Here is a 10863-nt window from a genome sequence, read left to right as displayed (position 1 = left end):
GTGACCCTCCGTGTGCAGGGGGCTGGACCAGACGAGCTCTAGAGGTCCCTTCCAACCTTAACGAGTCTGTAGCTCTGTGATTACTGCGCTTGCACGGAGCCAAGGGGCCGGCCATGGCGGCGACAGCCGCGACGAGCGGCCGCCCCCGGGGCGGAGCAGCGCGAGGGGAGGCCGGGGGCGGGGGCTGCTGGGCCGCGGCCGGTGCCGGTGCGGGCGCCATGCGGGCGGCGGGCCGGGCCTGCCGCGAGCTGCTGCACTACAAGACGGCCAAGTTCGCGCTCACGCGGAACCGGCGCGTGGGGCTGCTGCAGCGCGGGCTGCAGCTGGGCGCGCTGGGCTACGTGCTGGGGTAGGGGCGGCCGCGCGGGCGCCGCGGCTCGCGGCCCGTCCGGCCCGCTCGCCCACCCGCTCCGTGCCCCCCAGGTGGGCGCTGCTGCTGCGCAAGGGCTACCAGGAGCGCGACGCGGCGCCGCGCGCCGCCGTGGTCACCAAGCTCAAGGGGGTGTCGCTCGGCAGCCGCCTCTGGGACGTGGCCGACTACGTGAAGCCGCCGCAGGTAGGTGCCCCGCGGGGGTCCCCCTGCGCCCCGGCACCGCCCGGGGCCACTGTGGGGCCTCCGAGGGCTCCTCTGCCCCCGAGGCCCGTCCCCAGCTTGGACGGATCTGGCCCGTCCCCTGCGTCCCCTGGACGAGCCCCTGATGCCAAGTCACACAGCAGGGACCTGCGTCCCTCTCCCTGGGGTGGAGGTGGCTCCTGGACGCACAGGGCTCCTGAAACCAGCACGGAGTAAGGGGTCCCTTGCGCCCCATCTCCTGCCGGCCCAGAAGAGGCAAAGGGAGGTGCCCAGCAGTGCCCGCATCCGTTATGGAAGTGCCTAGCAGTGCCCATATCCTCTCTGGAAGTGCCCAGTGGTGCCCATATCCTTTATGGAAGTGCCCACATCCTTTATGGAAGTGCCCGTTGCCCTGCTCCCAGCCTCGCTCCGTGCCCCGCTGCCACCATCCCACTTGTGAACCGGGAGGCCGAGTCAGGCGCTCTGCCCGCCCTGCTGCTCCCTGGTGCTGCGGATGCTCCGGCTGGTTGTTCTTCCTCCCACAGGGGACAGTTTTCATGGGTACAACTTGCCGTTTAACCCACGTTTTGGTCAGTGGAATGACAAATTTTGTAGTAAACGAGTGAAGTTGCTTATAGCACTTTATGAAAGGAATTGTGACTGCTTCACTATCTCTACTGCCAAAAATAAGTACATAAATAAATAAAATCTAAAACAAAAGGAAATACAGACTGGGATTGAAGGTCAGTTTGTTCTGCTCCTGGGCGGGGGGGGAGGGAAATTACAGTGTAAATTAAAAACTAAAGTGTTTTGTTGTGTGTGTGTTTTTTTTTTTCCTGCCTCCTAGGGAGAAAATACATTTTTTCTGGTGACCAACTTCATTAGTACAATGAAGCAAACCCAAGGCACCTGTCCTGAGGTAAATAGTGCTGTGCTGTTTGTTAGCTCTGTTGTGATGGGATTAATTTTTTAAAGCATACTAATGTGCCTATTTTTGTAGCAGAATAGCAGCTGTGCAGCAAAACTCAGTGCAAGGCCAGGCAGAAGGGAGGAGAAATTTCTATTAAAAAAAAAAAAAGAAAAAAAGAAAAGAAAAAGAAGGAAAACAACTAGTTTCCCTCATTGTCATTGCTCCATGTGCAAGGCCTATGTGTCCAAGTGGAGTGGCCAGAATTGCCCGTGGTAGCCCGAAGGACAAGAGGCACTAGCTGTTGGGTCCTCCTCAAGTCTCTGGGGCTCTTGAGGGGTGGTAAAACTGCAGGATCGTTGGTGCTTTCCTAGTAGTTGGGGTTAAAGGCAGCTCAGGAGAGTTTGAGCTGTGTTGCCCTGTTGTTACACCCTGTGTTGTGGCCTTAGAGCCATCAGCAATCCCGTCTCCTCAGCACTTGCTATTGCCTTTCTGTTTATCTATATGCCATCTATATGCTATCTATATACTGTCTATATCTATGGTCTCTGAACTCACTGTACCATTCGCTTTCCTCTGTTTTGCCAATTTTCCTGTTGCTTTTTCACACACCCAGTTTCACCCAAGCTCTGTGGATGCCTGGGTCGCGTTTCCTTTCTCTCTCCTTCACGTAGGACTAGCACTCTCCGTCCTAGGGCCTCCTTTTAGGAGAAGCGAAGCAGGGTGTACGGGCAGCTTCCCGTCAGCAAACACTTAGTGGTACGTGTTTCCTGAGAGAAATCTCCCCACTGAGGCTGGATTCTGGCCAGCTGCCTGCCTGAGCTCCTGCAGACCGAGCACTGCTTGGCAAACAGCAGCAAATGGGTTTTAAGCTAAACCAATATTGGCCCCTGGTGCCAGAGCCAAGCACTGTTTGTCCTCATGGTCCCTCGGGCTTTCGGTGGTCCCGATGCCTTCTCCCAGCTTGCTGTTGTGCTGCAGGCTCCCAGGCTGGGCTGCTGCCTGAACACAGGCTGCAGCTGGGGGAAGAGGAGCAGTATTTGCTGCTCTGAGAAAATGATACAAATGGTCCTTCTTGAAATGTTCAGAATTCCTAAACCACTGGTACTGGCGTAAACACTCCCAGCAGAAAGAAAATGCCCCATAAAGCGTTTCAGGGCTGTGACACAGGCTGTCCCTGGCATCTCTGGGTGTTTGTTTTGCCTTTGAGGCAAGCTAAGAAGACAGAGAAATCAGACTATTTCCATCTCATTATAGTGCTATCGCATGTCTTGGGCCTTTGCTCAGTGCTGCTCCCCGGTAGCTGCTCCGTGCCTGGCTCTCGGGCACTAGCTGAAATGGCTGTTTGGGAAGTCTTGGAGGTTGAGCAGCACAGGCAGCTTTGATGTTCAGTTATCAGCGTGTTCTGTGCTGGGGACACCAGGCAGCGGTACTGGCTGGGTCTAGGGCAAGTTATACAAAAAGTTCCAATTCATCCATAAGCATCTGCCTGCACAAACATTCCTGGGTGATGTTGCAGTTGGCACTGTCCAAAGGGGACCATTAGGGTAGTGGCCCTGGTCTGAACATAACACAGGCCAGGTTGATTTAGCAGCTGCTGTCTGCCTTGAGCACAGATCTGTGGCACTGCTAAGGCAGCCCTCCTAGGAGGACGTTCAGTCTTGATTCTGAAGACTTTGAACAACTGAAAATCCCCTGTGTCTGTTTGCGAGGAGCCACGGAGGTTAGTGGAGATGATCCAAGGAGGATGAAGAGGTGGGAAGCGTTTGCCGGTCAGTGGGGCTCTGAGCAGATGCTGCCCGTGGGCCGCAGGGGACATTGCTCATAAATGACGGTCTCCAGCACATCCGTGTGTGCCCAGCCCGTTGGGACCAGCTGCTGCTGCTGGCAGTGAGTGTCGCTGCTGTCAGCCCCCAGCAACACAGGGCCCTGACCTTGGAGCATGGGCGGGTTTTGGATCTTGGGAGAAGCCTCATCCCTCCTTGCTCACAGGGTGATGCTCCCGATGTTTTTCTCCAAGTAGCCTTGCTTTGCTTCCCGGCTCTTCTAGCAGATGCTGAGAGCAAGTGGAACAGCTGAGGCTGCACAGCTGTTGAGAGCTAGAAATCAGCAACTGTTTCTGATAAGGTTTCAGAATAATCACCCTGCAAACACCCTCCTAAATGCCAGTGAACTCACAAATTTCCGTCCTGTCCCAAATCTGCAGTTCTTGCATCGGCTCCTAGAAAAATATGCTGCTCCTGCTTTTTTTCCAGATTCCTATACCCTTTCACAATGAAGACAGCTATGGGTTGGAGAGCTCTAGAAGCACAGATCCAGAGCCCTAAGATGCCTTTTAACTGAGTCTAATCTCTTTTGCCTCTCTCACGGTGGGTTCATGGCATGTGTGAACTAGCTCCAGTCATTTCTGTGGAGAATGTCATCACAGACAGATTTCCGAAGCGGATTCCAACTAAGGTAGTAGGGAGGCATGATGAAACCATCTTGACCAGGTTTAGGCTTCCTGCAGCACCATCACAGGATTCAAAACGAGGATTTGTCCATAGGTTTGCAGCTTGCATGCCCTGAACAGCAGGAGGTGTCTGTGCTGGAGAAGCAGCACTGCTACTCAGCGAGTTTCTTATTTTTTTTTTCCCCTTGGGAAGGGACTGCCGCACTTATCTGCAAATACCTGTTTTCAGGGTCCTTCTATAGGCTGAATCCTTGACGTGTGGATATGATGCAGGAAGAGGAAGTCTTCTCACAAATGAGTGTTTCTTCCAGCCCTCTGTGGGCCCTGCAAGCTGCACGTGGCCCGCAGCATGAGGGTGAAGTCTTTAATTTCTCCTTTCGAGCTTGTGTTACACTGTGTTTAGGCCTTTGCAGCCTTCTGCCAGGGGAACCCTGTGGTGCTTCCCAAGGTTGGCTGGGCTCCGCGTTGAGAGCTCCAGAACCCAAGTCGGGATTTTGCCAGTTCCAGCTAAAAGGGTTGTTCTGAGCCCGCAGCCGGGGCTTCCTCTGCTGCGGGCAGCACGGAGGGGAGCGGAGATGTGGGAGAGGGACTGCCCTGCGGAGGAGCCTCTCCCCGTGCCCGGAGGGTGCCCAGGATGCTGCTTTGGATGTGATGGATGCTGCAGTAAGTGACTGGGACGTGCAGATAGGAGCAGCCACACAGAAACGTGGGTAAATGACCTCGTGGCTTTTAAGGTGTTGTGCAGTCAAGTAACAGTGCTGCCCTCTCGCTCTCCTCTTCCTCGCCCTCTCGCTCTCCTCTTCCTCGCCCTCTCGCTCTCCTCTTCCTCGCCCTCTCTCCCTCTTGCTTTCTCATTGCTCTCTATTAGAGCCCCTCTGTTCTCGATGGGATTTGCAGAGAAGATGCAGACTGTCCCATGGGAAACCCAGTGGTTCATGGCAATGGTACTGGATGTTTTGCTAAGATAAATAACATTTTTATGTGCCCGTGCTTGCTAACAAACAGATGCACAGAGATGCTTAAACTGGCAGAATTCAGCATATTTGTAAGCGTGTGTTGAAGGGCTCTGCAGAGATTATTCTTGGCCAAAAACATAAAGCAACCTGTCACTGCAGGGAAAGTTGGTCCTAATGGCAAAAGCTCCTGTCAGCAGCAAATAAAGAGATTGGTTGTTTTTCATGTTGGTTGCTGAAATCCAAACCAATGTTCTTTGCGACTGGCAGGGTTTCCTTTTTTAATAAAACCTGCTTTATTTCACACTGATTAATATTAGAAAGGAGGAGCTTTAGAAGGTCGGTTGCCCAAGCTTGGCAGGCCGGATCCCTCCAGCTTGTGACATTCCCGGCCAGGGAGCGGGTGGCTTCAGCAGCAGGAGCTGCGGGGCTGCACAGGCGGGTGCTGAGCTGCCTGAGGGACCATGGCCACCAACAGCCCTTCGGTTTAGTAAAACAGCCTCTGCTGTTGGCCTTGGGGGAGGGCTTCCCAGAGGAGTTTTGGGGAGGGGAAAACCCTAAAGATGGTGTTTTGCGTTTCCTGAGAAGGCCGGAGCAGCAAGCAGGACCATGGCCAGGGCATTGTACAGGAGGGAGGTGACGGAGCAGCCCCGGAGGAGGTGCAATGTGTAAGTGAGATGCACTGTCCTCTTTTCCAGGGATAAAAACTGGGAAATGTGTGAAGTACAACACCAGCCATTCTACCTGCGAGATCTACAGCTGGTGTCCGGTGGAGAACGGCACCCTGCCCAGGTAAGGTCCAGGGTCGGGGGACAGCCGGTGTCTGAACAGGCTCTGAGGTTGTTGGTTCTCTGTGTGCAGTCGGTGTTCTTGTTCTGCTGGCCAGCAAGGAGTCAGTGGAGCTCAAAGAGGTCCTTCTCTTTGGTCTACTGCTCAGTTAAGCCCAGAGAACTTCAGGCAAGAGCATTTCTTGTAGATAACCGCAGTAGTTTAAGTCTCAGAGTCATGGAAAAGATTGCAAGGCAGGGGGCTATACCTTGGCCACTGTACAAATATTTGAGTTCATCAGTGATTGTTTTCCAGGAAACCTCTTCTGGCTGAGGCGGAGAATTTTACTCTTTTTATAAAAAATACTGTGAACTTCACCAAATTTAACTTCTCCAAGTAAGTATGAAGCTCCTTCTACTGGAACTGTGCATGCAGCCTGGTCCAGCATCTGTGCTGAGCTTGTCTGCCCTGATGCTGAGTGGCCTAGATGTCCAAGAATCAGGATCCCATCAAGGAGAGTCTTGGCTCTCAGTTAAGATTTCAGTGATGCATTCAGGGAGAATGTGGCCTTTCTGACTATGTCTGTAGTGGTAAAAGTGTTGGGACTGTGAAATCCCCAGCGAGGATGATTGCTGTGTTTCCACATGTCCAGAGTACTGTAAACTCATGGTTTGAGTCCTGTTAATTGAGCTGCTTTCCTCTGTCGGGGACCTCAACTCCCCTAGAGCAGTAACTCTGGAGCGGGGTCATGTCTCACAGCAGTGACTGATGCTGTGGGGAGGAGGTGCAGGAAGGAAAAGGATGACACCCAAATGCAGAGGAATTGGGAGAGAAAGGAGCATGGCAGGCTGTGCTGGGAGGTGTTGGAAAGGGTGACGACTCCATCTGTGGGCCAACTTCCCTCCACCCTCCTGCAACGTGAGGACCAGAGGACGCTTGTATTAAATGCATGTCCTTGGGCTGATGGGTGTCCCAGGATGGAGGAGACTGGGAAAGGAGGGATAGACCAAGCCCTGATGCAGGCAGTTCTAGAAGGAGGTGACCAGACCTAGAGACAGCCCCGGGCTCTCTGCAGCCCGTGTGGTCCCGCTCTGTAGCGACATGAGGAGAGGCAACGAGGGGCCTTTCTCAGCAGGAGCAGTAGCGGCCCTGCTGCTTTGGGATCGCGGGAGCAGCAGGAGGTTGTCCTATTGCACCATGCAGCAGTGTCCTGTGACCTCCCACATTCCCAGTTCTTGTGACAGTAGTTGCTGTCTCTTGTTCCAGGGACAACACTCTGCAAACCAATGATTCCACCTATTTCAAGAGCTGCAGGTATGATCCGTTTACCAACCCATCCTGCCCAGTCTTCCGCATCCGCGACATGGTGGAGGCAGCTGGAGAGACCTTTGGCAATCTGGCGTTGCTGGTATTTGCTTTTCCTTTTGAAATGTGAAGGTGACTGGAACTTCCCCTAGGGCATGGGCAGGGACAAGGTGGGATTGTCCCCTGAACTACTAAGGGAATAACCCAATCTATCTACATCAGTAGCTGTGAACGCTTGAACAGCAAAGAACCTAACAAATGTCCAGTCCTTTGCTTCTCCTTGAACGAAACGTGTGTTGATGTGCTGCAGGGGGGCTGCATTGGAGTTGACATCAAGTGGGACTGTGACCTGGACCACCCTGCTGCCCAGTGCCAGCCTCAGTACTCCTTCCAGCTGCAGGACAGGAACTACAATTTCAGGTGCGGACCCCAACCGGGCTGGGAGAGCAGCCACACAGCTCCCTGGAACAGGCACTCGCACAGGGATCGTTGGAGATCTCGGCGCTCCTAAAGGGAAGATGATGCAAGGAGCAGAGGCCCTGCTGCTGCCACCCAGCATGTGCATCGTCCTTGTCCCTGCCTGCTGGAGGAAACCGAGTGTGCACAGGCACCTGGTGTCCACGGCAGCCAGGGACACTGACAGGCCTTGTCCATCACCGTGAATCTTTCTGAGCCTTGTCCTTTGTGTCTTCCTTAGAACTGCCACCTACTACTGGGATCCCCAAAAAAGGCACTACCGGAGCCTGCTGAAGCTCTATGGAATCCGCTTTGACATCTCTGTGCATGGCGAGGTACTGTGTCCCATGAGGTCCCCAAACACATGGTCCCATCTCCCTTCTCATCAGAACTTGTTCCTCACTGCTCTGCTGTCTCCTGAGGCTCCTTTGCCTTCTTCAGGCATTTTTCCTTCATACCCTGAAGAGCTCCTCACCTCTTTCCAGAGCTTTGCTTTCCTCAGAGCAGATTGGGGCGCCATAGAGAGCAGGAAGAAATAGTCTGTCCCATTTGAAATGGAAGTTCTTGGCAATGGCCTGAGGCTTCCTCTGTTTGTCGAGCATCTGACATGGTCACATACCATGAGATGTCTGGTCAGAGTGGCTTAGGGCACCTCTGAGCGACCAGTGTTGGCTGGGAATATACTGAAGAGCAACCTGAACACCTCTGAACTCGAACAATTAATCCTTTCTTTAGTAATTGCATCTCTGGGGAGGAAGGCATGAGCATAATCATGGCAGATGCTACTGTGTGCAGCATCACTAAATACTGTGCAAGATGGGGCCTGCACGGAGAGGACTCGCTGCCCCAAGAGATATTCCATAGCTGGGCTTTCCATAACTGGTCTTTTCACCTGAAGGAAGACAAGCTTGAAAAGCAGGACAGGGTACACACCAGGATGAGGGAGGCATAGAGCAGGAGAAAGCAGCACCAAAAGATCCTTCTCTCTCCACCAGACTCATTTGGGTAGCAAAGAAGGCGTATCACAACAGAAAGGTGTTTGCTGTACTGTAGGGTGTAATTCCATGGAGCTTTCCAAAGCTCCATCTGGAGCTTTGAGGTGGGACGGAGTCTCCAGCCATGCCGTAGAAGTAGGAGGTGGCTCCTCTGCCGCTGAGCTATGAGCTGCCCGATTTCCCTCTTTGAACGTGAGAACAGCCAAGTGCCTAAAACTGAGCATGAAGAAATGACCCTTGTTCCATCCAGCGCTTAACCTTTGCCCAGGACAGCAAACCTTAGGCAAGCTGCACTTTCTGTCACAACCCTCTCACTGCTCGTACCTGCTCTCTGTCCTTCCTCTTCCCCCTCTGTTTTTCAGCAGGCTGGGAAATTCGGCATCGTTCCCCTTGCCGTGAGCCTCGGCACTGGTGTCGCGCTCTTGGGTGCTGTGAGTGCTTTCAGATGTGCCCTTTTCCTCTGATCCATGTGCTGGGGCTTGCCACTTACCTAGTGCCAGCTGGGGACTTGCCAGGAGACTGGCACGAGCGTTAGCTCCTGTTTGTGATCATGAGCAGTGACCACACGACCAGAGCAAGGATCTGGAGAGGTGTCAGGGTCAGGACTTGCCATGGAAGCCACGTGTCTTCGTCTGCCCTGCGGGTGCCACACATTTGCTCTGTAGCCAGGCGGGACAAGTGAGCACTGTCAAGGTGCTGCTGGTTGCTCTGTTTCCCTAGCAGAAGAGGACACATCCCCTAATGTCCTTTTTCTTCCCTGGCTTTTCAAACAGACATGGCATTCCAGGTCGCTGCTCACCCTGCTGCCTGGTGAGGCTGTGACAGCAGTGCTGCAGGCCACCAGCCTGCACCCTCGGTCCCTGCTCTGCAGCTCAGATGGTCACAACTAACTTCTCGAGCTGCACATGGGCCTCAGAGGGCCTGTGGGGCTGCCTGGAGGGCAGGAAAGGGTGGAAAGCTCCCCCTTAGCTCTAACCAGATGGTGGAGTTGAGCTCCAGGACGGGGTGGACTTGGGATGCTGGGCTGGGCAGCTTGGATGGGTGCTGCGGGCTGAGGTCTTGGCTCTCGTGCACGCAGTCTCACCGCCGACGGAGCTACTCCTGACTGCTGTGCTGCATGTGTCCCTGTCTAGGTCACCGTGGTGTGTGACCTGGTTCTGCTCTACCTGGATGCAAAGGCTGACTTCTATTGGAAAGAGAAGTTTGAGGAGGTAAGGAGAAGCTGCAGGGCCAGTTCAGAGAGCTGAGGTTGCAGGGCACTTCTGTGGGGTGATCTGGCTATTCTGCCTTTTGTTTAAAACACATTTCCCAAGACCTCTCATCTGGGGATGCCCAAGCAGAGTGAATCTTTCCTCCCTCTAACATCATTGACCAACTTCACTGGACCTGACATAGAAATTAAACTCTCATAAGTTTAGTCAACAAATGAGTGAGTGAAAGAGAGTGAACCAGATGTGGTCCAGTTTGAGGGAAAAGCCACCTGATTTCAGTTTTCCTTTATACAACAGGGAGCTCGAAAGGAGAGAGCCCCTTGAGCTCAAACTGAAAAGGAATGAAGCTTCCCTGAGTCTCCTGCTTAGGGAAACTCCCTATTTTAAACCTTTCTTGCCTGTACCAACTTCACAATAAAACTCACTCTCTTAGGACTGAATCTGGCCAGACCTGGGTCAAAAAAAAAAAAAAAAGCATCTGTTTTAGATGGTGTATTGGAACCTTGTCAGTGTTCATATCCTAGATCAGCAGTGTGTTTTGCTGGCCTGTGTGATACTAGTCAGTGTGATACTGCCAAGCCCAGGTGTCACAGTCATAGCCGTGTATGTTGGGTGGCCCTTTCAGAGGTCCTTCATGCAGCCTTCCCGTAAGAGCAGGATTCCTGGGACTCAGCAGAGCTGAGCACACGGGGCTGCAAATATTGCCTGGTCATCATGGCCCACCTGACCACGCCATCTATCCAAGTCTCTAGCATGCTAAACAGAGTAACCAGTGACCCTCTGCATTTTGCAGGCAAAACCCCCAAAAGATAAGGCAGAGGTCACAGCAGAGCCATGATGGCTTGGCCAGAGCAGCGGGGTTTTTCAGTGCTAGACCCTCTTCCATGGAGGAAGATGTGGTGGAAGCAACGTGAGCTGCAGCTGGAGGCGACCACTAGCCCTGTGGGCCTGCATGTGCACTGCCGGGCTCTGCCCTGCCTGGAGGAACACCCGCAGCAACAGCAGGTCCTGGCGAAAGCGGCACGGAGCCGGCCCGCTGCAGCCCAGCGCCAGCAGTGCAGAGCGCTGCAGCCGCCCGCCCAGAGCGGCCAGGCCCCGGGGCAGGTCCTGCAGTGCTGCTGCGGCGGCTGCTGTCGCTGGCAGCACGGCTGGTCTGTGAGCAATGCAAAAGGCTTAAAGCGCTTTGCGCTGCTTCGCTGTCTAGTTTGTCCTGGAGGCTTGATTTCACGTTGGCAAGTAACAAAATGCAATAAAGCTGCTCAG

The 10863-nt window shown here is 53.8% G+C and overlaps 1 protein-coding gene across 1 annotated transcript; it reads left to right on the top strand.

The window, feature by feature from the left end:
• Positions 1–218: 218 nt before the first annotated feature.
• On the top strand, positions 219–10438 carry P2RX6 (purinergic receptor P2X 6). Its single transcript, XM_088532251.1, has 12 exons — positions 219–349; positions 424–556; positions 1401–1472; positions 4781–4856; positions 5564–5657; positions 5949–6029; positions 6900–7041; positions 7249–7358; positions 7636–7729; positions 8752–8820; positions 9523–9600; positions 10394–10438. Exons 1-12 carry the CDS (start codon positions 219–221, stop codon positions 10436–10438), a joined length of 1125 nt encoding a protein of 374 aa, XP_088388377.1.
• The last annotated feature ends 425 nt before the right edge of the window (positions 10439–10863 follow it).

Source organism: Tinamus guttatus, unplaced genomic scaffold (assembly GCF_059628265.1).
Source record: "Tinamus guttatus ecotype Peru unplaced genomic scaffold, ASM5962826v1 Tinamus_guttatus_pri_ptg000459l, whole genome shotgun sequence".
NCBI classification, from domain to species: domain Eukaryota; kingdom Metazoa; phylum Chordata; class Aves; order Tinamiformes; family Tinamidae; genus Tinamus; species Tinamus guttatus.
The sequence above is the reverse complement of the archived record's forward strand: the minus strand, read 5'-3'. Positions and strand labels throughout refer to the sequence as shown.